Source organism: Mustela erminea, chromosome 19 (genome assembly GCF_009829155.1).
Source record: "Mustela erminea isolate mMusErm1 chromosome 19, mMusErm1.Pri, whole genome shotgun sequence".
In the NCBI taxonomy this organism is placed as follows: Eukaryota; Metazoa; Chordata; class Mammalia; order Carnivora; family Mustelidae; genus Mustela; species Mustela erminea.
In genome coordinates, this window is record NC_045632.1 from 51638858 (window position 1) to 51665237 (window position 26380).

Genomic DNA, 26380 nt, shown 5'->3' on the forward strand with positions numbered 1-26380 from the left:
GAACAAGTGAACCTTTAACACCAAAGGGTCAGACCTGCATTTGAGATCTCATGTCGTTTGGACTCAGTACTGTTGGTGGTGTAATTACCAAATGGGCGCATTTTTTCCTAGAAAGCCCCCTTGGCAGAAGTTGTGGGTATTTTCTTGTTGTACATCTTGCCCCATTTAGAATCAGTGAGGTTGAGATTTTGTTGCTGGGCCGGTATGTGATAGGATGGGAAAATGTAATCAAGGTAATGGACATGAGGTAAAAATTTAGGGAAATAACAAAAACAAGAATGTTTCTATTTTCTGTTAGTGTATGTACTGATATTCTGGAATTCACTATAAGAAGTTGTAAATGGCGCATGAAATGAAAAATTCCCGGTGGTCTCCTGGGATAAAGCCAGTGCCCCACTCTATTCCTGCTGATTCGTGTGGATTATTTTCTTTATTCCAACTTAGAAAAAAAAAGAAAGAAAGAAAAAAAAGTGTAGCTGGGTTATGTTAACAGCAGAATCCACTCTGGGTTAATTATTATGCTAATACTCGATGGTGTCTTTAAATTCTTGAAACATGTGTCTCCTTCAAATTTTAGAAGCATGACTAGACAGTTACTGACCTCCTATGCTGATGTTGATTTTATGTGTTTCTATTTCTCTTGTTTTATTTGCTTGATTTTTTTGTATATTTATTGGGGCTCTTACCTCCCAGAGATACGGGGTAGGAACGTGGAAAACCGTGTATAGGCATTTTGTAAGTATGGGAGACAGTTATATACATATTTTATGTCTGTGAATTATTGATAGATAGCTTGTTCTGAAAGTTTAGCCAAGGTCTAGGAAGCAGGCAACCAAGAAAAAAAATAGCCTGTTTTAGGTACCATCTCTCAGCTGATGTTAAGTAGTTTATGTTTTTCTCTAATTTTCACGACTAGCAAACAAGGTTTTTACTGTCATTCCCTTTAATCATTATTGCCATTGTGAGTTTGAGCAGCTATTTTTTCCAGTATGTTACCTTAAACAAGCATTTTTTATGCTTGTTTGTCCATATACCACCTAAAGTCCCCTTGACTTTTACTGTGGGTGTGCACACTGCATCTGGGGCAGTTGAGGTCTTGGTGGACTGCTGGAGAGTCTGGAACCTTCGCTGGGCTGGAGATAGCTGCACGAGAGAATGGCTGTGTTTCAGTTTATGCTGCCATCCGTGAGTTCAAAATAAGCCAGCCCTAGTGATCTCTGAGCAGAGATCCTCCTTAGAATTCCACAGTGATTTTTTTTTCTTCTCCTGTTTCTGAAAGAAACAGAAAACTTAACACTTAACGATGTCTTAGAAACAGTTGTTTTTGGGACTTTGGGTCCTTAGGCCCTTTCTATTGAATTTCAGAGAATTTCCATATAGTATGAATTCCCACAGCTTCTTTGAGAAATGCCCCAGATGGTGTGACATTCTGTTTCAAGGAGGAATTGAAAAGTATTTCCCTTTACATAACATTACACTTAGCTCATTCTTTTGCTGTGTCGGAGATGGAATCCCCCAAAGCCACAATTGTGTTAATGTTCCACGGGTGTTTATTTAGCCTGTAAAGGTCTGTCTCGTTTTCCGGGAGCGTGTTATGATTCAGTTTACAGATCCTCACTGTAATTCAACCCCATGATGGCTGCCCCTGCTCTTCACAGATTCTTTCAAAGCACCTTCTCAGTCCTCAGTTCTGACATTACATGTGGTTATTAGGTTGCTTGGATCATCTCAAACTGGTCTTGTCCTCAAAGCGTAAGTAACTCAACCTTCGTGGATCAGCTAGAACCAAATCCAATTTTCTCCTGCTTTTTTGGCTATATTTTAGGTAATAATAAATTGTAAAACATGGCTATGGAATGTGATTTGTAAATCAAATGTCACTGGGAAGATAGCATTGATTTGATTCATTCATTCATTCACTGATTCATTCATTCATGATGTACCAAAGGCTTACTTCTTACTACATGCAAACGAAGTCTGGCCAAACAAAGACTTCTTTCCTATGGACATTGATTGTAGTCTGCAGGCAAAGATAAGGGACAGATCATGTCCCAAACAGTTAAGCAGTGTAGGAATGGACGTACCCCAAGCAGAATTGAAGCCCCTTCTGGGAGATGCTGCAGCTCAGGTGATGTTCTATTTATAGTAATCTCACGATGTGCTAGTGTTGGGTCATTGCCAGTTACTGATGAGCATTCAGACTAGTTGGCAGGGTTCAGAATGGCAGTGGATGGTTGCAGAGGAAACAGACAGGATCCTGGCCCTTGAGGGCCCAGTGTCAGGAGGAGTTTGGTGTCTTGGCAGGGACTTGTAGGCCACGGAACTCGGGAAACAGCTGAATCTCCTGACCCATGCATTTGTCTAGTGGCCATAGGTCGAAGGACCTTGTGCCCTTTAGTTGTATCTGTCTTTCTGTCAATCATCCTGTTGCCAACCTTGTAAAAGGTCCAGGGAAAGTGTCTAGGAATTTCAGAAGAGGGCGATAGTGCCCATCTTCCAGATGAGGAGCAAGGATTTTTTAAGCAAGAAGAGTCTCCTGAGTAGGCCTGGGGGACAGGATGGGTTGTGATGTGTAGAAGGCGCAGCTGGGACTGAGTGAAGGACCCCCTTAGGTCCATCTAAGTGGACAAGGAGCGTCAGGCAGAAAGTACTGTGTGTCCGAGTGTCAGCGAGGACCAGAAAGTCATGTGACACCAACGTCACTAATTGCTCTGCTGTCCAGAAACCTGCATGCATACCATCACCATGGGTGAGATCTGGGTTGCACATAGGCTGAAGTTCTGGTGTTTTATTTGAGTTTAATTTCTCAACATCATTATCAGAGCACTGCTGCCTGTAGATAGATGTCCAGGGTGTGCACTGAACAAGTCTAGGGGTGCCATTCAGATAGCTCACTATCTGTGTTCAAGCCCCTGGCTCCACACCGAAAGCCTTCCTGTTCCCTGAGTGTAAAGCCTGTGTGTTTTCCTGGCCCAGGAAAGATTTTGGTGGCAGATAGTTTTAGATCTCAGTTCTGGCCTCTTCAGCTACTTGGCAAGGAACATTTTGAACCTTGGTGTTTTCCACTGTAACATGGTACTGATGTTGTCTGCCTTATGGGTTGCTATGGTTGTTAAAATAGAATATTGACATACCAAGAACTACCAGCATTTCCTCAGACTGACGTCACAGGATTGTCCGAAGCAAGCAACAAATCTAGGCCTCTGTCTCAGTTCGCGTTTACTAGACCTATGTGTTCAAATAAGCACTTACTGAACATTCTCTCGGACTAAAGTGTTACGCCCAGTTTTATAGGATGACAACACTGTGTACCTGCATCCCTGCTGTTACAGTGCTTGTATGTGGACGTGAAGTTTCACAGGAAAGGATCTGTGTGTTGGGTGAGAACTTACAGGCAGTTCTCGCCATGACGAGGTTCAGGAGTTGCCTGTGGAATTACATAGTTGCTAAATGCTGTACGCATTCAGAGGAGGAACGTTCTTATGGGTGCAGGGGTCTAGGAAGGTTCTGCAGGGGTCTTGGGGTTTGATCTGGCTCTTAGAAGGACGGGGTGGAGAGCAGTCAGCATGGGTGCTGTAGACATGGGTCCAGTATTCTCTCGTTTCTACACAGTTAACGTTGACCTGTTCTCTCTGCGAGTAGATTTTAACATCTTTCTTCTCCATTGTTTCTTGGCACCCAGGGCGAGGAGCATCGTCAATAGTCTATGCGTATTTTACTTGACTTAGTCAGATTTCACAGTTTTGTAGTCAACGCTTGTCAGGTACAAGGTGCTCTGCAAGTCGGTCCAGAGATAATGGAGATCACTAGGCGCAACTGCTGTGGTCCCACTGGGTACGGTCAGCATGCAGATATATGAGTCGCTCCTCCTAGGGGTGTGAGTCAGGCTGCTGGAGGCACACAAAGCGCTCCTGTGCTTCTACCTTTTTTTTTTTTTTTTAGTTGCATTTTCCATATAGTAAAATTCACCCTTTAATAATGGAGTTGGGTAAGTTCTGATGAACACAGGGTCATGGAGTCACCACAGTCAGGATATAGAACCATTCCCTTACCCCACCCGCCACGCCCCAAATTTGCCCCATGGCTCTTTGGAGTCACTCCCCCTACACCCAGCCCCTGGCAACCACTGATATTTTTTTTCTGTCTCTAGAGTTTTGCCTTTTCCAGAATGTTATATAAATGTATATATTCTGCACATAGCTTTTTGAGTTTGGTTTCTCTCATATAGCATGATGCATATACTAGTTATCTTTTGCTGTTAAATCTCTCCCAAAACTTAGTGACTTAAAGGAGCAAACATTTATTACCTGACTCTGTTACTTTTCTGTTGCTGTTGTGATAAATTACCACAAATGTATTGGCTTCAAGCAGCACTTATCCAGGGTGCAGGAATATATATTCCTATCAGCTTTATATAACACAATAACAATGTAATAATATTATAAATAAATCTATCAATTTATTTGGTATGAAATATTTTAATTATTACTACTAAAGGATATTAACATGCTGGTTATTTGTAATCTAGTTTAATCAATTTTTAAATATCTTCATCAGTTTTTCTGTTAGACTCTCAAAATGTGTTTAACTGGATTACCAGTACTCGTGGTAAGGTCAAATAAGGGAGAAAGTAGCGGTAGCAAGACCAGGTCTGGGATTTTGCAGGGGCAGAGCTAAAGGCAACAGGATATGGAGTGCTGGTGGTTGTCTTAGCTCAACTTCCCTAGAAGTCAAGCCAGGGACAGGGACGTATTTATTGGTGATTTAGGGGGCATATTCTCAGGAGAAGGTAGGGAGGAAAACAGATTGTGTTCAACTGGAGACTAGCTTCACCTGATCCCAGAGGTTCCTGAAGAAAGACTCATACCAGAGTTGTCCTCCTTGTTAGCAGAGCAGCTGGGTCCGGGGCATGACTTTGTAGATGTGATGGTGCCTATCAGTCAAGAACAATTTTATGAAGAAGTCTGCTCTTGGTAGTTGTGAAGGGGTACACTGGACCCATAATTAAGATCTAGGAAGAACATCTTAATGCTCATTCCATTGAAAATGTAGGGGACTGGAAAAATATTAATAGTTTCTAGAGATGCTGGTGTTGACTAGTCATAGAGACTAGCACATACCTCCTAAGTGTTACTATTCAGGGGACCAGTTAGAGAGTATCATCACCCACTAGAAATAAGGACATTAGGAAGGGGAAAGACTTGAGGAGAGAAGATGAAGAGTTTAGATTTGGGGTGGATCTGAATGAGATTCTGGAACTTGGGAGGAAAATGGGGCTGGAGCTGTGGGTCTAAGTTCATCTTTATAGATGTGTGTTTGGAGTCCCTGGCTGGGAGAGGGAGGGCTGGGAGAGACAGAAGATGGGGTAGTGGTGACATTAGGAGGAGGTCCATGGTGACAGAGAAGTCTGGTTTCAATGGAGGGGAGGTTGTTGGGTTTCTTGATTGGGAAGCCATTGCTGTCCAGGCAGCTTTCAGAGATTCTGGATGGTCATGGGGAAGAATTCAGTCATCTTGATGATGAGAAGTGGGTTTGGGGCACGGAAAAGAGATTTAGGAATCGAGACAAGTATTTCTAAACTGTAGTCCACAAATGGGAAGTGAGAGGCTGGGGCCAGTTGAAAGAGCCCTGGTGTCAAGTAGACATAATTCTCTTTCCAGCCTTCTCTCTCCTGTCTGTCCTCCTTCCTTTCAGTTTCTTTCCTCCACTGTCTTTCCTTCTTTCTGCATTTTTACTTTGTAGATGGCCAAAAAATCTGATTAGCCTGAAGAGAGTAAGAAGAAGCCAGTGGAGCATGAGCTATTGGAAAGGCCAGAAAGAGAGAAAGAGAGAAGGTATAGTCAATGGGTGGGACGCTTGAAGAGTTGTACACCTGAAACTAATACAGTGTGATGTGTCAATTACATCTGAATTTAAAAGAAGAAAAAAACAACAGGGAAGTGAGAGGAAAACTTAGAGATCAGCTCTCTGAAAGCCAGTTAGTGACAGCCTTTGTGCTAGGACCCCCTTCTGTTTATTATCACCATCTGGCACTCTTTCAGTATGAAGTATCACTTAAAGCTACTGTGGCTCCAAAGCTTGGCCCATCATTGCTTCCATGAATGAGCAGGAGCACTACCCCCTGCTAAAGAACCGCGTCGCCACTCTCTTTACGATTGAACAGTTGTTCTCTGGCCCAAAGGAATGTGTTGGCCCCGGTGGGCAGGAATGCTGCTTCCCAGGCATCATCCTTAGCAGGCCCAGAGAATGCCAGGGTCCCCTCTTGCTCTGGGTAGATTAGAACCAAAGAGAAGCAGCACACCCCCTTTCGTTGGGATCTTCTGTACATTGAAGACCTCTCCTCTCCTCACTCACCTCTCACAGACCACAGTCCACCGAAGAAGAAAAGAAATCAGACCCAGAGTGCTGACTAACAGCTCAGCTTTGGAATTGGAATGATACTATTTTTGTTTCCCTTCTATCTTTATAGTTTGAACTTTCCTTTTGATATTCTGTAAATATTCATCATCTCAGAGCCTTTGGAATTGCAATGGCTTTTAGTCAAAACTGAACAAAATGTGCCATTTGAATAATAAAAACCTCATTAAAGTGAGGGAAAAGAAATTCCTTTCCTTTTGTACAGGCCAATTAACTGTCTATACAATTAAAAAAAGAAGTCTAACACTTTATAGTTTCATATTCCATAAGCCTCTTTTTAATTAATGGAGGTGACAAGTTTTAGGTACAGGGTACATATTTTGCCTCTGGTGTTGTGCAATTAACATTAATGAAGGGCATTAAAATTTGGTGAAAGAGGAGAGAATTTCCCATGTCCTCTGTGGATTCATGCCCCCAGGCTGAGGTCTTTGGTAGCAGGTTTCTTGGCGTGTTTTGCATTTCCTTGAGAAAATGTACAGGCAAGGATAAGGGTAACTAGAGGAGGCCGTGTTGTTACTAAGAGGTATGGTGTCAAAATTCTGAATGCCTAGGCCTATCCGAAAGACAGCTTTGAAGAACTGCATCTTCTTGCGTGGCTAGAAAGGAAGGGTATAGAGACAAAGGAAGTAACAATGATTTGGCCTGGCGTGCACCTTGCAAAATCCTGGGATTTTACTCATCACAAACTTGAGAGGGGTGTGTGCAGCTGTTCTAAGTTTACGGAGAGGAGACAGATCACAGATGTTAACTACCTGGCCACAAGTCAGGTAAGTATAGTATCATGACCGAGCTAGAATTTCTGTCAGCACTTGGCTCTGTCCATTTAAGGGAGCTTATCTGAGAAAGGTGTTGAACAGTAGCTTTGAACTCACCTGATCTTTTTGTTTTATTTTGTTCTTATTCACTTATTTCCTTCTTTATTTATTTTAGCTGGTTCTGATTCTTATTTGGACCACAGGATGTTTGTTTCTAATCCCTTGTTTTCCTGTTTGTAAAATGTTGATAATAGTACAAATCACCTAAGTTTCTTATGTACTTAAAGCTATTAATAAATGCTGAATCCCCATTTATCACTCAAAGGAAAAAAAAAAAAGAAAGAGAAAAAAGTATCAACAACTGAAAAAGTGAGCCAGGTATTTGAGATGAAAGCTGAAAGGAGATCACGTATAAGTCGTGCTCACTTGGCACTCTCCCCCTTCCTCTCTCAAGGTTTTTATTTTTTCCAGCCGTCTTGCCTTACTACAAAATACAGGTTATTTTGGTTATAAATGAGTAGATTCTGTTTCGATTTGAAATGGGAACTGATGAATGTTTTAGGTAGACCAGATGTCTCAAAGCATTTTTTGTCCACCTGTTCAGAGAGTAACTGGATTGTGGGAGGACTGTGCATTGACAACTGGGGGAACCATAAGTGAAAAACAGATGATCCCACCCAAACACATCTGATCTCAGCCATATCACTACTTTTAGGTCTTAGGTAGGTGATGGATTGGAGATATATCAGGCAACAGAACAAGTAAGATAGTTTCTCAGTGAGACTTAGATTGCCTAGTGGCAATGAGATTTACATAAATACTTTTTTAAAAACCCTGAAGTGATTTTTCCGCCTATTGATAAATTAATTCATGCTTGCTACCAAGCATTTATTATGAACTCTTAATGAAATTAGTATCATTGGAATCATTAATAATATCATTAATATTATGAATAATTAATGAACTAATATCACTTATTAGCAAACTAAGAAAAAGTGAATAGGAAGGAAAACTTCTCAGCTCACTATATAAGACTGGTATGCTTTTATTTGAAAACCAGATAGAAACATCACGAGAAAATTACAGACCAGTATCACTTATCAATATAGATGTATACATCTTCAACAACATATTAGCAAACCAAAAGCAGCAATATATGAAAAGGGTTATATACCATGGCAAGGTGTGATTTATCCAAGGAATTCTAGGTTGGTTTAACATCTGAAAGTCAATGTAATATACTGTATCAGTAAAATAAAGAATATACCATTGGACATAGGAAGAGCATTTGAAAAAGTCCAACACCCTTTCAAGATAAAAAAAACACTCAACAAACTTGGATTATAAGGCCATTTCCTCAACCTGATAAAGGGCATCTACAAAAAACCCCATATGTAATCTTCTGCTTAATACTAAAAGATTGAATACTTTCCCTTTAAGATCAGGAAACAAAACAAGGGTATTAAGTCTCACCACTTCCATTTATTATGGTGCTGGAAATTCTAGCCAAAGTACTTGAGGGTGGGAAGGAGACATTCTGATTGGAAAGGAAAAAGTAAAACTATCTTTATTTGCAGGTGAAATGATCTTATGTGTAGAAAATACTAAGAAACCCACTTAAAAAAAACAATTAAATCTAGTAGATAATTTCAACAAGGTTGGGGGATAAAAAGTAAATATGCAAAAATCAATTGTATTTCTCTACACTAGAAATCAACAATTCCCAAATCAAATTAAGAAATCAATTCTATTTGCTATAGCATCAGCAAGAAAAAAAAAATACTTACAAATATGTTTAATGAAAGATGTGATCAACTTGTGTTTTAAAAGCTATATAATGTTGTAGAAGGAAATTAAAGAAGACCTAAATGGATATAAAGACATCCCATGTTCATGAATCAAGAGACTTAATATTGTTAAGAAGACAATATTCTCAAAATTAATCTTTACAAGAAAACTTTTTTGTAAAGATTTTATTTATTCATTTGAGACAGGGAGAGAGAGAGTGAGTATAACCAGCTGGGAGGGGCACAGGGAGAGAGAGAAGCAGACTCCCCGTTGAGCAGGGAGCCCAACTCAGGGCTACATTCCAGGACCTGGAGATCATGACCTGAGCTGAAGGCAGACACTTAACCAGTTGATCCATCCAGGTGCCCCTGATCTGCAATTTTAATGTAAACTTCATCAAAGTTGCTGCTGGCTTTTCTTTGTCTCCTTCTCCTCCCCCTCATCCTCCTCCCCCCGCTCCTCCTCCTCCTCCTCCTCCTCTGCTGCTGCTGCTGCTTCTCCTTCCTCCTTTCTCCTTTCTTCTTTTCTTCTTCTTCTTCTTCTTTCTCTCTCTCTCTCTCTCTCTTTTTTTTTTCTTGCAGAAATTGAAAGCTGACTCTAAACTTTATATGTGCATGCAGGGCTCCTCACAAGCCAACCCAAGCTTGTGAAAGAACAACACTGAATTACTCTCACTTCCTAATTTAAAAATTTACTACAAAGCTTTAGTAACAAAGACTGTAGTACTGCCATAATAATGGAATAGAACTGAGAGTCCTAAAATAAACTCTTTCAGTTGGTCAACTGATTTTCATCCAGGTGCCAAGACCACTCAGTGTGGGGAAGATTAGTCTTTTTAAGAGACACAGCTACAACAGTTGGAATACCTGCATGCCAAAGAATGATGTTAGATCACTTGCATTCACTTTAATTCTGTGTGGCTTACAAAGGACCATAGATCTAAATGTAGGAGCTAAAACTAAAACTCTTAGAAGGAAAGATAGAAGTGTATCCTTGTGATGCTGGGTTCGGCAATGGTTTTGTAGATAAGACCCCCAAAGGACAAGTAACAAAAGAAAATATACATAGCACTTCATTTTATCAAAATTAAAACTCAGAAAGAAGATACTTTAGGACATTTCAGGGTTCCACCCACTGCTAGAGACACTACTATTCACATTTTTGTGTACCTTTCATTAGTATTTTATGTGTGTGTGATCATACAATATTATATATTTTGTTCTATAACATGCATGTTTTATAGGGTCAAAAGATATATCATTTTAATGATTGCATAGTATTCCACCATATGAATATATTCAGAGTCATTTAATGATTTCCCAATTTTACATTTCATTTATTTTGTAATCTCTTGCATTTTCAATGTAATTACCAACAGTGTGGATAACCTTTAATAATACCTTTTTATAATTCTTATTAGCACCATGGGATTATCTCCCACAAGTACCAGTTCTCTATGAGGATTTAGGATTTTGATTCACATGAAAGGCTTACTTCTGCCTTTTAAAATTTTATTATGAAACAACTTATATATATACAAAATAGGAAAGAATATTATACTAGACCTCCACTTACCTGTCCCTGGGCTGGCTTGTTTCTAAAGTTATGCTGAGTGAAATAAGTCAAGCAGAGAGAGTCAATTATCATATGGTTTCACTTATTTGTGGAGCATAAGGAATAATAACACAGAGGACATGGGGAGATGGAGAGGAGAAGGGAGTTGAGGGAAATTGGAAGGGGAGGTGAACCATGAGAGACTATGGACTCTGAAAAACAACCTGAGGGTCTTGAAGGGGCGGGGGGTGGGAGGTTGGGGGAACAAGGTGGTGGGTATCAGGGAGGGCACGGATTGCATGGAGCACTGGGTGCGGTGCAAAAACAATGAATACTGTTACGCTGAAAAGAAATTAAAAAAAATAAAAATAAAGTGGAGATATGATTTAGCCTCTGGAAGGAATATATTCAAACAATGTGTGCCTGTCTCTTTAAACAGAGCATTTCCCCCTTGATATGTTTACTTAGAATCTATTAAATGCTGGTTCCTGTGTTGGTCTTTATACAAACTATTTTCTCTTTTATTTCTTAAATATACTTTAAAGACTTTTGTGATTTTTTAGGTAAAGAAGCTAAGAATTGAATAAACTAAGATGCACAGATAAAATTGGGTTTTAGAATCTGGGTTCTATCCAGGGTGACCAGTTTGCCCAGTATGGCCCCGGTTTGAGCACTGGAAGTCCTGTATGCTGGGGAACTCCTGGTGCCCTGCAGCCCACTCATAGGCTAAGCCCTTACCCAGCAGAATGGCTCATGCTATGACATCCTGTTTCCAACTGATGGATCTTGAAGACAGGGAAGAATTGGTTATTCCTGTCAGAGCATGGGCTATCTTTGATTTTAGAGTGTTGATGTCTGCACAACGTTGGATGTTTTATTTTTCAGATCTCTTCACGTGCTTGTGTGCAATGCAGCGGCTTTTGCTCTACCCTGGAGCCTCACCAAAGACGGCCTGGAGACCACCTTCCAGGTGAATCACCTGGGGCACTTCTACCTTGTCCAGCTCCTTCAGGATGTCCTATGCCGCTCCGCTCCTGCCCGAGTAGTTGTGGTCTCGTCGGAGTCCCATAGGTGGGTTACTGTCTGATGTTCTGTTTCACGTGGCCCCCTCCTGTACCAGCTAGTGTTTCCCCCAGGCTTTCTTTCCCGAAAATTCTTTTCAGTGATGCTCCTTCGGAAAGTGTGGGTGCACTCAACCTGGCTTCCTTAGTTTTCTAGGGTCTTTCTCGTGTTTTGAGATTGTGGAGGATTAGTAGGAGTTTTGTCTACAGCGACGTAGATGGCTTTTACAACTATACTTCAGGCCCCTCATTGATTTTGCTTTGAGATGGAATAATAATTGATTAAATCTGAATGCCTGACCTTTATTGATTTGTCATTCAACAACTTCAACACCTCACCAAGAAGAATGTGCAGTTATTCTAGCAGGAGAAACAATGCAATTAAAGACTGTGAGATGAAATCCAATTGTTTTATAATGAGAAATTAGGGAATTCAATGCAGACATTAGCTGTGTAATTGTAGAAAGGGAAAGTACTGTAGTTAGAACATATTAGAAATCTGGCCATGCCTCTTTTGGTTAAAATTTCAATTAAAACATCAGATGGCACTTCTCTTCTATTACCATTAGGAGAATATCCAATTGACTAAAAAGGCATTTGAAAATTTCGTCGTATTTTCAGCATATTTGTTTCTAGAGTTGGATAAACAACTATTTGTCTAAAGAAAAGTAGTCGGAGAAGACAAAGGACTTCATGGGTGAGGCTAGATAATGCATGTTAGGGAGATTTTCCTGGTGTGGCTGGGAGCTTTCACCCTTTGCAAAGTAGCTGGAAAAAAAATAATGTGCAAGGGCCTATTTTTTCCCCCCTTCTTCTCCGTCTTAAGTCCTGAAATGTTTTAGTGACCCAGAATGAAGCTTATTTTTTTAATCATGCTTCCATAAAATGTAACCCCTGGGACTTGGAAGAGAGAGACCAGCCAAGGGTTAGCCTGAACCCTTTATCACTCCCAAACACAGGGGCTTATGGTATAAGTGACACATTGCAGATAGATTTACTTTTACCATTTTAAATTTATGATGGCTGAAATGAAAGGAAAATGCCCCCCTGTGTTAAAAGACACGAAACATCTAGTAATTAGGTGGTAACAAAATCTGGACATTCTTATCTTTGCAAATCACACCAGGTTTGTGGGGGCGGGGGGGCAGGGAGTGGAGTGGCCCTGCTCAGGAGTGAGGGAGGCTACTGTGGGGGCCGGCGCAGGAGAGCGAGCTCTGGAAATAAATCTGCCAGCCCTGATCGTTTGCCAGATGTGGAGGGCACCACGGGATAGGTTTAAATGAGTTGGTATTTAATGGGAGATTATGTTGAATTGTCAGCTGCTTGCTTCCCTTTGTAAATCTGTATCTCAAATGGTATTTCATGTGACGTCTTTGTTCTCTTCTTAACTGCCGCATAATTCGAGCCTACCTTGGAGATCTGAATCTTAATTTCATGGAGCAGACGAATTGGAAGGAAGGGCCTTGGTCTCCTGAATTAGTCCCATTTTAGTTTAGAGACAAGGACTTCCTGAAATGTCTCATCAGGCCCATTCCTATCTGCTGATGGGCACTGATTTTTCTGCTTTCTGGTCATCTTTGGCACCTGTTAGGGGGTATTTTTACAAAATGCTAATTCCCGCGAGCTGGTTTGTTTATTACACTTGTGTTGCTTCCTGCGGTGCCCAAGATGACAATGTGAGTACTGGGAGCACGGTCCTGGGAAAGCACTCGCTCACTGCTCAAGGACCCAGAGCCCTAAACCATGTTGTAAAATGGAAGTGTGGATATCTAATTACCTCCATAAACCTTGGTGGAGTCTCTTGGTTGGAGTCAGGACCCCCTGTTAGGGGAAAAATAAAGTCCTATGTTTGCAGAAAAATATTATACCAGACTGCCCCCAGGCAAAATATTTATTAGCCTTCCTGTGTCTTCACTGTATTTTAGTTACTCATCTGGAGTCTGAGCAAGGGAACGGGGTTTCTGCATACCCAAAATACATCATATTGAAATGAGAGCTCGACTTCCTTGCTGTGAAAATTTTTCAGATAACAATTAAAATAGAATGAGAAGAGCAGAGGGCTGGCTATAGAGCTCTGAATGGCTGCGTCTGTGTTGAGTGCCAAGTTGCTACACACACATACGCGCGCACGCACGCACACACACACACACACACACACACAGCTTCTGAAGCAAATTCAGTCTTATTCTTTGAACGTACTGGCTTTTGTCTACATAGAATCCAGCCTAATTATTTTTGTTTGGTAATTAAAAGTCCTCGGTTAAAAAGGAAAAAAAGGAGCAGTATATATAGAAATACAAGATAGAGATCCCCACAAACAGCAAGTGTTAATGTCCAGAGAGCAAATGCTAACATTTTACTGTGTCGGTAGGAGGATAATTCTATTAAGACATTGTTGTGTGGCACTGTCAGTTTTTCAACTTGAAAATAGGGTAGGTAGCCTTTTAAGAGTTGTTTCACTGCCACTTGAGCTGAGAGGTGAACATGGTCACTTTTCAGGAAGCCTGCCCTGCTTCAGAGGAATCAAAAAGCCTGCCTACCCTTCCTGTTTTCTAGAGGACTGTCAGTACAAGCTAATCAGACCTTAAAAATGGGTCTGTTGCTCAGGAGGGAGATTATCAGGGGAGAAAGTTCGGTGCCCTCTTACGGAGTGGGGGCTGCTTGGAAAGCGTGGGCCTGCCGTATAGTAGGTGTGCTTCTCCATCCTAAGAATTTCCTTCCACTGTGTTCCATCTGATTTCTCAACATGGGGTGTGTGTGTGTGTGTGTGTGTGTGTGTGTGTGTATGTATATGTGTGTGTTTTGCCTTATTTCTAGATTAAGGACTAGGAATCATTTCCTTTCCCCCCTAACCTGCCTGGTATTCCTCAGTCATGAGATACTTCTGTGTTGTCCTTAAAAACCAAAGCAGGGAATTCATTCTAAACTTCTGAAGTGCTACACACATATACCTATTGATGAAGAACCTAGAGGACCTGAAACTAATGCTAAATTTTCCCTTTGGAACTAATGCTAAATTTTCCTCAAATAAGGAAACTTGGGCCTCTAGTTTGGAATTCCAGACCCACCACCAAACTTTAATTCTCTAACCCTGTAATTAGTCCCTGCTATGTGTCAGGCATGGTGGTAGGCATTATGCAAGGGGCTTACTGTCCACCTTCTAGGAATTCACAGTGCAGAGCTGGAAGCAGGTGATTCAATGGCTTGCAGTCTGGTGCGGTAAGGACAGAGGCACAGTGCACAGATAAAAGCCAAAGATGGCATCACTTGCTTTGTTACTGATGTTGGGGTGGGGCAGTGTGGGGTCACTGAACACTAGGGACATCATGGGCTGGGTCCTGGCAAGTGGGTGCCTAATTTCCTTGGAAACATGTCTTTCTTTATGCTTTGCGTGGCTTTCAATCTGTTCCCATTGCCACCCAAGAAATCATTATGACAACAAGCAGCTGGGGAGAGTTGCCTGGAAGAAATGGCTCTCAAGCTGGATTGGGTTAAACAAATATGCCAAGAATGGTTTTCAGCAAAATTGATGGAAAGAAGAGGGGAGAATGAGAGAAGGATGTAATTTTTATCCCGTACCATTTAGGTGCAGTCTAGATCCTTGATGCTACTTTCTACTTAGGCTAGGTAGAATTTCTAAGACATGGCCTGTATGTTGGATCATTGGATTTTCAGCAGTCTCTTTTTGTAATACCATATTATACATTGAAATAAAGTTCAGAAATAATGCAGCTTCCTTGCATAAATATATTTTAATTCAGTATGCTAGCTTAACTGTAATGGGAAGAAAAAATAAATGTGAAATAAAATAGCCTGTTTCTTACTTGAACAGGACTATAGGAAAGGTAAGTAATCAGATGTGCATACCTGCACGTAAGTCACCTCCACTGGGGTACTTAAATGCAGACTGTTAACAGGTGTGTGGCACTGCAGGCTTATATACTACCAGCATGGACTCAAGGCTCACCTTCCCCCCAGAACCCATGCAATATCAACATGAGTTCATTCTTCATTTGCATAGCTGTTATACTGTACTCTTAAAAATGCATTGGATTAAAACTGTGCGTGTATATAAAAACTGTGCATGTATATAAAACAGGTTCTAGGCTCAGATCATTAAACACAGGCTTTTCATCTGCGTGAATGTCCAGTGAGCCAGTCTTCACTGAGCAAGACTCTGTCTGCATTGCAGGACATCCACCATCCCCGGCCCCCGCTGGCAATCATTATAACCACCAGAAAAAGGCCCCCATAAATTTTCAAATTTCCCGCTAAGTTCTGCTGCTTTAGATGATTAAGCTCAGAAGTCTGGGCCCTTTCTGTGGTTTCGGGATTTGGAAATAGGCAACCAACAATTAGTTTCAGAGTCTTGTTGCTGTTTCCATGATAACATTTCTGGCCATCGGCTTTGTTGATGACTTTAGAGCAGCAATGTCATTTAACACCAGAAATTGGATGTCACTGACTGAGTCCTGCAGAAGGGAGGTCTAATTTCCATTAAAACATGAATTTCATCTGTCCCTGTGATGCTTCTCCTTGGTCATAGCTCAGCCTAAACTGCTCATCTTAAGGAACAACCAGATTATTCCATAATTCTCATTTTACCTTTTGCTTCTGTTTCTGCAGCAGTTACCCAGAGTACTCCCTTATGTTTCCTTAGTACTTGATGCAAATCTGCAGAGTTAATTTAGTGAAGGAAGCTGTGAGGGGTCCTTAACAAGGCTGGCACCATCATCTAGAAAATTACTTTTGTTAGGATTCTTTTTTATGTTTTCTTTTAGGGCAGTCACTACTTTGTTACTGAAAGAAAGAAAGAAAGAACAGGAAAGAAAGGAAAGGACCAAACAGCTGGTGTTTAATGACTCCGTCAGACCCAATTATAAAACACCAACTACTTACTTTGATTTGTGTGTATCCATGCCATGGGTATACTTAAAAACAGTAGACTCTGCCAGAACTCATTTTGGCTTTGTTTACATTTATCTTTTAAACGTATAAGACTATTGATGGCACCTCACCAAGGTTATAACCCCTTTATAATCATTAATTTTTAATCTGGAAAAGAGTCTTGGGGGCAGCAAGACTCATCTATATTTACTTGGATGCTCAAATGAAAATACACAGGGCTCATGCATTTGTTGGCTAAAACAACCCAGGAAAGCCCCCGTCAAAGGTTAGGAATGTGATATCTTTCTGCTTCCAAAAGCAGCAGCCCTTTATTTAAGATGCTTTTCCATTTAATTTAATTATCCTTGAACTTCCTGCTGAAGGTTTTGAAAAATCCATGTTAGAAGGAGAGGGAGTTCAGCATGTTAAAATTGCTCCATTTCTGGGTTTGGGCCTTTATTTACTCTGTCTTTGGACCCAGTTGGTTTATTGTGTTAAATCACTATTGTCAGTTTCTAAGGGAGACTGTTTCTACATTTGCAGAATTATGTTCTCAGTTGTTCACAGTTGTCTCTGGTTTCCTCAGATTTCTAATTAAGAAAAAAGATGCTAGTATCAGAAATCGAGATTGGCTGCTTCATGTCATATTTCTTTCTTCTTCTTCTTCTTCTTCTTTTTTTAGATTCACAGATATTAGTGATTCCTCGGGAAAACTGGACTTCAGTCGCCTTTCTCCATGTAAAACTGACTACTGGGCCATGCTGGCTTATAACCGGTCCAAGCTCTGCAACATTCTCTTCTCCAGTGAGCTCCACCGCCGCCTGTCCGCACGCGGGGTCACATCCAACGCCGTGCATCCTGGAAACATGATGTACTCCTCCATTCACCGCAACTGGTGGGTGTACACGCTGCTGTTTACCTTGGCCCGGCCTTTCACCAAGTCCATGGTAAGTGAACGGCTTCTGTCGCCGCAAACACCTTATGGACTCGCCGCACCCTTTATGGACTCCTGTGTTCTCTTCAGCTTCTTGCGTCTTGTGGTGATGAGTCTGTTCTTAAAAGTCCCATCCTCAGGCCTGTCAGAGCTGTCCGAAAGGGCTCTCGATCATACTTCAGTGGATGTAGATGGCATCTGTTTCTCTAAAGGCTCTTGGAGGGCCGGGTAGTAGATGTGGTTGTCAAGTGTTGCGTTAAGGATGGCTGGAAGTCTTGATGGAGACGCTTCTCTCTATTTTGATGCCATTGTTCTATTGCTGTTATGCAGAAAGGGTAGTATTTGATAATGGTATTTTGGGTCAGTATGTGAAAAACATGGATTTGTGATCACTGAATTATCAGTGGAAGTGATTCCTTTGTTTCCACTGAGAATCGTTATTTGATGTTCTGAATTCTTCTTTAATGAGTGGAAGTCTCATCTGGAGAACATTTCGTTGGTTGGAAGTGCATTTTATTCTTTACCTCCCCAAAGGTGGGTCCTTTTCAATGAAACACTTCTGTGGTTAGATTTGGAAATGTTCATAAGGAAAATAGGAATTTTTTACATTTTTGATGGTTGTATAACAACCACATCTAGAGACATCTTCCATGAAAACATTTTAATAGAAAGTCTTTTAAATGAACAATGCACATTTTACACAATATATTTGATATGGTATTTTTCTAAACAAGAGGACTTTAAAAACACTTGGAGTTAGTGCAGACTAGTACTATTCCACTTAACAAACTAACATCAAGTCGTCACAAAAGGCCCAGACACATTTTGGGCTTTATAAGTATCACAAGGTGAAATCATTATCCTGGGGAAAGGTCCTGTGGCCTCTGAATACAGTTTATTTCCTCCAGTGGCCATTCCCACATATTGTGGGTAAGGCACTTAACCAATCCTAGCTTGATTCCTCACAACTAAGATGGCCCTGTGGCTTGGTGGGGGATTGACCTTAATGCATATGACATTTTATAATAATGGGTATAGCATTTGTCATGATTTTATTCTGACTATCCAGCGTGGTAGCCACCTGCCGTATGTGGCTATGGAGCCCTTGAGAAGTGACTGATACAGGTAAGAAACTGAATTTTTAATTTGATTTTACTTTAATTTAGATTTATGATTCATTTACACTTAAATATTTCATATCAGAAAACACAGTTTAATGTGCCCAGCAAGGTGTCTGGGTGTAGTAGGTGTGCAGTAATCCTGTTATGATGGTTGTTATTCTTGTTGTTGTATCACCTTTGGAGAGAACAAAGGTGCACAAAACATCATTATTTGTGTTGCATACAAGGGTTACAGAACTAAGGGAGTCTGTAAGCTGGGAGTCTGGTGGTGGTGTTGTGGGGGGACCTCTGTCTCTGTCCCCAGAGGCCCAAAGAGAAGGTTATCGGCACAGTAGGAAGGGTGTCCAGATGGAGAGAGCCTGGTCTTCAACATGTACTTCTGGTCCCCTGGGAAGCCGTAGCAGAATGAAATTTCCATATTCTTGTCTGCCGGTAACTGAGGAACAGCATCTTTTATCTGCCACAAATACACTTTTTAAGATAAGCATATAAATTATGAAGACTATGAAATGTGTATGTAAGTTTTGACTTTTAGGAAATTTCTAATACTATTTTTCTATATTTAGGTGTTGGGTGGTGTTCTTAGCCATAAGAGTTCTAGGACTCGGTTTATAAGAGTTGGAATGGGAACTAACTTGTCAAACTCACAGCTACTCCCTTCTCGTTCGTAAACATTTTGGACTTCGCATGTGTGGAGGAGGCATCGGCATGACTGTAACCGGGGACAGGGCTGTGTGACGTGGAACAGAATGGGCTTACTGAAAAGTCTCTCTGATGTTTCATCCTTCTCTATGTGGCTTGACACTCCTTCTGTCATGATAAGACATTCGTTTCATGAATGCAGAGTGCATTTCTACCTTTTTAACACAGATTTGGTTTTGGTCATAAGCCATATAGTTGCATCCTCTTCTGACCCCTGTGAAATTTGGGTTTCTAAACGCCTGAAGCTTAGCGTGGATGCCACGTCCTCCTCACCACTTGGCTGCCTGTGCCTCCCAGCTCCGTCTGCATTTCACTCCAGAAGTGTTTCCTTTGATACCAGTACACATGCCATTGCACAAGGTCATGGAATCCAGAAGCACAGCCCAGCCTTGTGCTTGGAGGCTCTGCCTTTGCTTCTCCACCCGAGCTGACTCCCTGAAGTATTAAACAACAGTATTCTAATATCAATGTCCCTGTTTTATTTGCTGTGACTTGCTGTGACTACGGTGATTTTAGTTACAGTAATTAGGTCACCCTTCATGGAGTCAGGCTATTTTAAGTGCCTCTTTAAGGAATATTGTTGCAGATCAGTAATTTTACAATTGGATGTTCTTGTGCAACTTTATTAAATGTAATCTGTCTTTTAAATGTTGCCCTTTTACAGTTATACATTTCTAATTGTTGCTGTAAATGCATTATCACTTTGAAATTAATTAATTTTTCCATTTTGGCCGCCTGCAGTATAATAATCACTAATGAGAAACTCATAGGGATTAATCTCAGCACAGCGACCCCTACTGGTGAATCTTTGGCTTTGGCATCACCTCCCTTTGAATTCTGGAGGTCAGGGCAGGTGGATGAGGAGTCTGGGGGTGTTGGGAGGGGGAGGAACGTTTGTCTCCAATTTGTGTAAAAATAAAAATAATACATACAAATTGAAATAGGATTTTATTTTTTTAAAGAAAGCTTTTTGTCCAGTGTGGTTCTTGAACTTATAACCCTGAGATCAAGAGTCACACACTCTGCCTCCTAAGCCAGCCAGATGCCCCGGGAATAGGGTTGTTTTTAAATATGTACAGGATTCTTTAACTGCTTTTGAAACATCTTAAAGGAAACTAAAGTTTGTTGGGAGCTTTCTGATAACAAAGTCACATCCATCGTGTGTATATTATCTGTTACTTTCCTGTCTTTCTAGCTTTCTGTAATGCCATTAAGATACTCTCAATTATATTTTGCATATGCATGTATGAATATACATTGTAAGCGTATATAAAGTGTTCATATATAGGTATTTCTCCAAGTAATGCAATTTACAGAACCAGACCCAGTGATGGAAAAGACTTGCAAGGGTAATTTTGGCTATTGGTGATTGTTGCCCTGTGTGTTGATTTTAGATTACTGTCATACACCCAGGTAGGATGTGACTTGGCACTTTAGGCCAGACATCATGATGCTTTATGCCTCAGCATGTGTGTCTTCAGGGATTCCTTCCAAAGGCTCTGCAGTTAGAACTATTACCCTCGTTTTGTAGTTAAAAAGCACAGAGGACTTGCCCAGCTTGCCCAAGAGAATGGCATACTCGTCTGTAGACCCTTTAGGGGCTCCTCAGAGTGCCCTTGTTCCTCACAGCACCCCCGCCCTGTACATCTCTTCTTGTGTAGTTAGGTTTCCTTTTTAAAATGTTTGAGAGTATCTTCATGAACTTAACCCTCAGTCTTTTCTGCCCCACCCCCCGACAAAAACTTTCGTTTACCATTTCTGGTAAACAACATCTGAGCTAGTGTTCCTAGGTCCAAGCCCGCCCTTTGCGGATCGGTATGTAAATTTGAAGCTGAACGCTGTCACGTGGCCTCTTAGGGTGTTTTGTGTGACCAAATATTTATGTTGGCAGGTAACAGTAGAAAGAATATCATGTGTTAGGGTAGCAAGAGCTTAGCAGATGTTTTAGGGAACTGCGTTTTCAAATCATTTTATGTTAAAAAATGGCTTGAGTTTGTAGAACTTCTGGAATGATTGAGTTATGTTTCCTGTGGCCGTGTAAAGCCAGTCATTGTGCTGAGTTTTAACAGATGTGCAGCTACCCCACTAATGGATGGACCTGCAACGCTGGTTCTGTTGCACAGTTATAAATTATAACTAGGAAAAGCACAAGATGTCATTCTTCTAACCTTCGCAAAAGCCAAGCTGAGTAATTCTGCCCTTGAATAACCTGCTGCAGGGTGATTTATAGTTGTATAATTTAAAACATAATGAAGGAGATAATAGATGTTGATTTGTTCTTTAAATTAGTGTTTTAGAAAAATACTTCCCCCCTCCCTTTAAATACCTGCAGCTGACTATACTCTAGATATGATCAAGGACAAACCCCATTCGGATCTTTACTGGTGTGCTGGGATGAAATGCAGGGGCCTTTTTCTGTGTTGGGAGGAGGAGATATGCTTTTCAATGCAGGTATTCCAGCATGTTCTCCAGTAATGGAAATATTTCGGGACTCCCAAATGAGGGCTCAATTCTCTTGCTGCCTTGCTGTTGCCATTGCAGATATGTTGGAAAACTAGACTCCTGAGGCCCCACCGTGGTCCGGCTGCACTTGACCTTTCCTGCAGAACCCCACAGAAGGACCTAGAGGCAGCGTTCTTCCTTCTGAGGTCACATCCCTGTGGCCTCATACATTCTTCTCACTTTCCAGGATTATCATTGGCATTGGTTTTATTAGTCACCTCTGATTCTGTTCAGAGCTTTAAAATTAACAGTATTTGCTCAGTTCAGCGTCCAAGGGAAATGGTAGCATGAAAAAGAGCAAAGGATTTAAAATCATTACGCCTGTGTTCAAAACGCAACATTTCCACCGCTTTTCATTATATAATTTTGAAATGCTTCAGTCTCTGTGAGGCTCAGATTCTATGTCAGTTTTCATGTTTTGGACTGTGAGTTATTAACACCCAGTTAAAAGTGTTTGGAGTAATAGAGGTTTGTTTTTCCTCGTATATCCAGAAATCCAGAGGCTGCCAAGGGTATGTTTAGCTACTGTATAGGCAGCTCCTTTGTGATTGTCTTGGCTTTTCCCTCATGCTTATAAGATGGCTGCAATAGCACCAACCATTGCATCCTCTGTGATGAATTCTGAAGGTAGGATGGGAGGGATGGGTCCCCTCTTTACATGTCTCCCTTCTTTATCAAGGATAAGAACATTCTATCTCAGAACTGTCCTTTGTAGCAGACTTGCCTTCAGCTCCCGCATCCCTTGTCCATATCCTAGGTACAGAGAGATTAGGAAAGTGCATTTCCTGCATTTTTCTATCTTTAGGGTGGGAGGTGAGATCTGGTGGCAAGAAAGAAGGGTGGGATAATGGCTTTTGAGCAGGATCTGTTGAATAAGTGTGTATATAGTTCTCTCATCTGTCAATTAGAAATGCTGTCTATTTTATGGGGTCACTGTGGAAGCAAGTTAGAATTGAGTGGGTGGCACCCGCCTTGTCTGGTCCCTTCTATGCTACCAGTTTCACCTCAAGCTACTTGCAGCCCCATTCTCCTTCCTTTCCCAAGATGTTATAGTATATTGTCCTTTAGTCTAAAACCCTCCTTTTCCTCTACTTTCAGTTACTTTCTACTCCTCCTTTAAAACCCAGTCCACACATCACACCCCAAGGAAGCATCGGATCAAGATCTGGTCAAGACTCCCTTTCTGTGCTCTCCTAAGAGCTGATGCTCATAGTGCTGTCTGATGCATACCAGCACTCCGTACATGGGTGCCGAGTGAACGAAGGAAGGACCTCAGAATTTCTCTTTATAATACTGAACACAGATTCTGTGGTTTTTATTTAATGGTTTTCCCCCTCTCTTGAATGTGCTGTTTTAGCATTCATGTTACTATATCCCTGGTCCATAAAGTAAATGCTCAGTAAATATTTGTAAATGAATAAATGAAAGACGATTAGGTGCTTAATGAATGGCAGCCATTAAGGCATCCCTTACCATCAGTCTGTCTGAGGTGGGCAGGCCCCTGCAGTTCAGAATGTGCAGATAAGGAAGTGGATGAGTCAGGGGGCCCAGCTTGCACCCCACAGCTAGTACATAGGGGAGCTGGGACCAGAACCCAGGCCCCCTCCATATTCTCGGGCAAGCACCAGTTAAGGGATCTGCCATCGCGGTATGTATGGAGGGAAAGTGTAAGGGGAGAACCGCAAGGCTTGGGTAAGTCAGGACAGGCTCCATCCCATGCTACCTCTTGGGCACATTTTATAACCTGATTAATATTCATGTGTGATACTGGGATGTTACACCTGCCTCATGGGCCTGTGTTGAGAATTGAAGGCACCGAGGAAAACACCGCATCTAGGATGTGTGCGATACTCAACAAACCCTAACTGCTATTACTCTTACCACACATGTTGGGAATCAAAGATCATGACTCTATAGCCTGACAAACATACTAGATGTTCGATATTTATTACTGTGGTTGTTTTTGTCATTGCTACTGTCATCGTTATGTTCTCAGGCCAGCAAAAGTTTGCCTCTCTTTCCAGTGAGTCGATGCCCGTTCTCAGTGATGGCTCTGGGTCACCAAAGGTCCCATAGCCCTGTGACCACTGAGCACAGAAGAACCATATCGCAGCCCGAGTAACATGCAGAATGGTAGCTGGGACTGGCCGGGCTGCAGTGGGGCACAATGCAGGCCCTCTGGTTTGCCTGTGTTTTTCATTTTTTTTTTTTTAAGATTTTATTTATTTATCAGAGAGAGGGGGTGGAGAGAGCGAGCACAGGCAGACAGAATGGCAGGCAGAGGCAGAGGGAGAAGCAGGCTCCCTGCCGAGCAAGGAGCCCGATGTGGGACTCGATCCCAGGACGCTGGGATCATGACCTGAGCCGAAGGCAGCTGCTTAACCAACTGAGCCACCCAGGCGTCCCACATTTTTTTTTTTAAACCAACATTTAATTTAATTTATTTATTTATTAGAAGATTTTATTTATTTATTTGAGAGAGAGAGCACACAAGGGAAGGGGCAGGAGCAGAGGGAGAAGGAGAGAGAGAATCTCAAGCAGAGTCTGCACTGAGTGCATACCGCAACTTGGGGCTCGAGATGGGACTCAATCCCACAACCTCGAGATCGTGACCTGAGCCCAAATCAAGAGTGGGATGCTTGACAGACTGAGTCACCCAGGTGCCCCCACCCCATGACCAGCTGCCTGTATGAAGCCATACCTTAGCTTTGAGGGAAGATGAGCCCTTTCTTGTTAAAGACAAAGGGAAGAGAAATACGGAGTTCTGTGGGGCCTTAGCTTCTCATCATACCATTTTCTCTGCCTTGCTTTTCAGCGTTTTAAGTCTGGTTGGGCCTTTGTTCCCGAATGAGCACCCAAGTGGGGAAAAAGTGACTATCTGGCCTTAATATGTGTGACAAATTATTTAATGAACATTTAGCCAAGATGTGAAATTCCCCTAGTTTTATCTTCCGCGGCTTCCTTTCTCCTGCACCCCTGCCAGCGTGTTGGTAATGCGCGGCCCTGGTCCCCGGCCCCTCACAAGCTCTTTTATTGCTTTTAAGTCCATGCTGCTGCCTTTGATCCTCCCCTCCTGGTTTCCTTTTCTCCGATTTCATGCTTCTTTCCAGTGGTTTTTGGCTGGAGCACAGCGTAGGCATCGGAGACCCGCCCGAGAAGACAGATGCCAGGGGCTTTCGTTCCCCTGCCCAGGGACGACACTGCTGCACTGTGTTTCCTGCGGACAGGGACATTTCTAGAGCTCACCAGACGGACCGATCATTCCTTGTGAGGTGGACAGTGACGTGTGTGTTCAGTAGCAATAAGAGAACTTGGATTTGGTGTTCTCGATTGCTCAGAAACTGAAACCCACCCCCACCCCACCTGTTCCTAGGACACGAAGAAACGAACACACTGAAAGTGAGTGGAGGTTTTCATGTCATGTGCAGACCTACTCAGTGCTGGGCTCCAGGCTCCCTGGTTTACATCCCTATCTCTGCATCACTTGATTTTAGGGTTTGCTGTGATCAGACAATTGAGCATCTCTGAGCAAGTCACTTACCCTTTCTGGGCCTCAGTTTTGTTATCTGTAAAATGAGTCAGTCGATCAAATTAGTGGTCCTGTGGGTTATAGATTTTAGAAAACAGTATAATTCTAATGGAAGTAAGAAATGGATACCAATGTAGATTCGTACTTTTAGTTCTCAAACCAGAAAAACAAACCTACCACCATCAACTGTCACCACTGATTTTTAAGGAATGGGTATTTTAATGCCAAAAACTGTAAATAGGACCTGATTGTGGAATACATTCAACTTCTGGAAAACCCATGGGAGTGTCACTGTTGTGTTGTTGAAAGTGCTGGGCCTGCACTTGGGAGTGACTGGCCCAGAAGACCCCAAAGGTCCAAATTTGCTGTAAAGCCAACTGCATCTCCGTTAACGGTCATGAGCCCGAAGCGAGGCCATTAGAAACTCAGACCCATCTAGACTCGCCATAGGAGAGGGAAGCAGAATGAAGGGATCTGAGGTTGGAATTAGAGTGTAAACGGACCTGGCATATAGAATTTCTCTTTTTTCTAACAAGCACCTATTTCAGCTTATGCCCTTTTATAAATAGGACACCCCGTCTACTTACATTCCAGTGTCTGTAGGTCTAGAACCCCCGGTGTGGTTTCACTGGGCCCTCTGTTTCTGGGTCAACTCCCAGGCTGCACTCACAGTGTGAGCTGGGCTGTAAGAATCTGAAGGCTCAGCTGGAGAAGGGTCCACTTCCAAGGTCACGAGCTTGTTGACAGGATTCAGCTCCCTGTGGCCTAGTAGATTGGACACTTGGGTTCTTCTCTGGCTGTTAGCTAGAGGCTTCTCTCTCAGTCCCCTGCCGCAGGCGCCTCCCCAGCATGGCACTTGCTCTATCAGAGTGAGGAAGCTAGAGAGGAAATGGTCTACCAGCAAGATGAGGTGACAGCCCTTTGCAAGCTAACCACAGAAGTGACATCTTGCTACTTTTGCCCATTCTGTTTGTTAGAAGCGAGTCACTGGGTGTGACCCACCTTCACAGGGAGAGGAGGAGGATTTCACAGTGGCGCGGAGACTGGGAGGCAGAGAGTACTTGAGAAGTTCAGTTTCACTGGGTTTTTCCAGTGCCTTTTGTAGGCTTATGTGGTGGCAGATTTACTCA

General features: G+C 42.0%; 1 protein-coding gene across 6 annotated transcripts in view; it reads left to right on the top strand.

Moving 5' to 3' along the window:
• The window catches only part of WWOX (WW domain containing oxidoreductase), a 937351-nt gene that overhangs the window by 265988 nt on the left and 644983 nt on the right, over nucleotides 1-26380 (top strand). For 5 of the 6 annotated variants that reach the window (XM_032326528.1, XM_032326522.1, XM_032326523.1 and 2 more), the window contains exons 7-8: nucleotides 11400-11585; nucleotides 17145-17409. In XM_032326528.1, coding sequence (XP_032182419.1) covers nucleotides 11400-11585; nucleotides 17145-17409 — 451 coding nt within the window. Of the gene's footprint in view, nucleotides 1-11399; nucleotides 11586-17144; nucleotides 19078-26380 lie in introns of those variants that run through there. The other variant, XM_032326526.1, reaches the window with a different exon arrangement.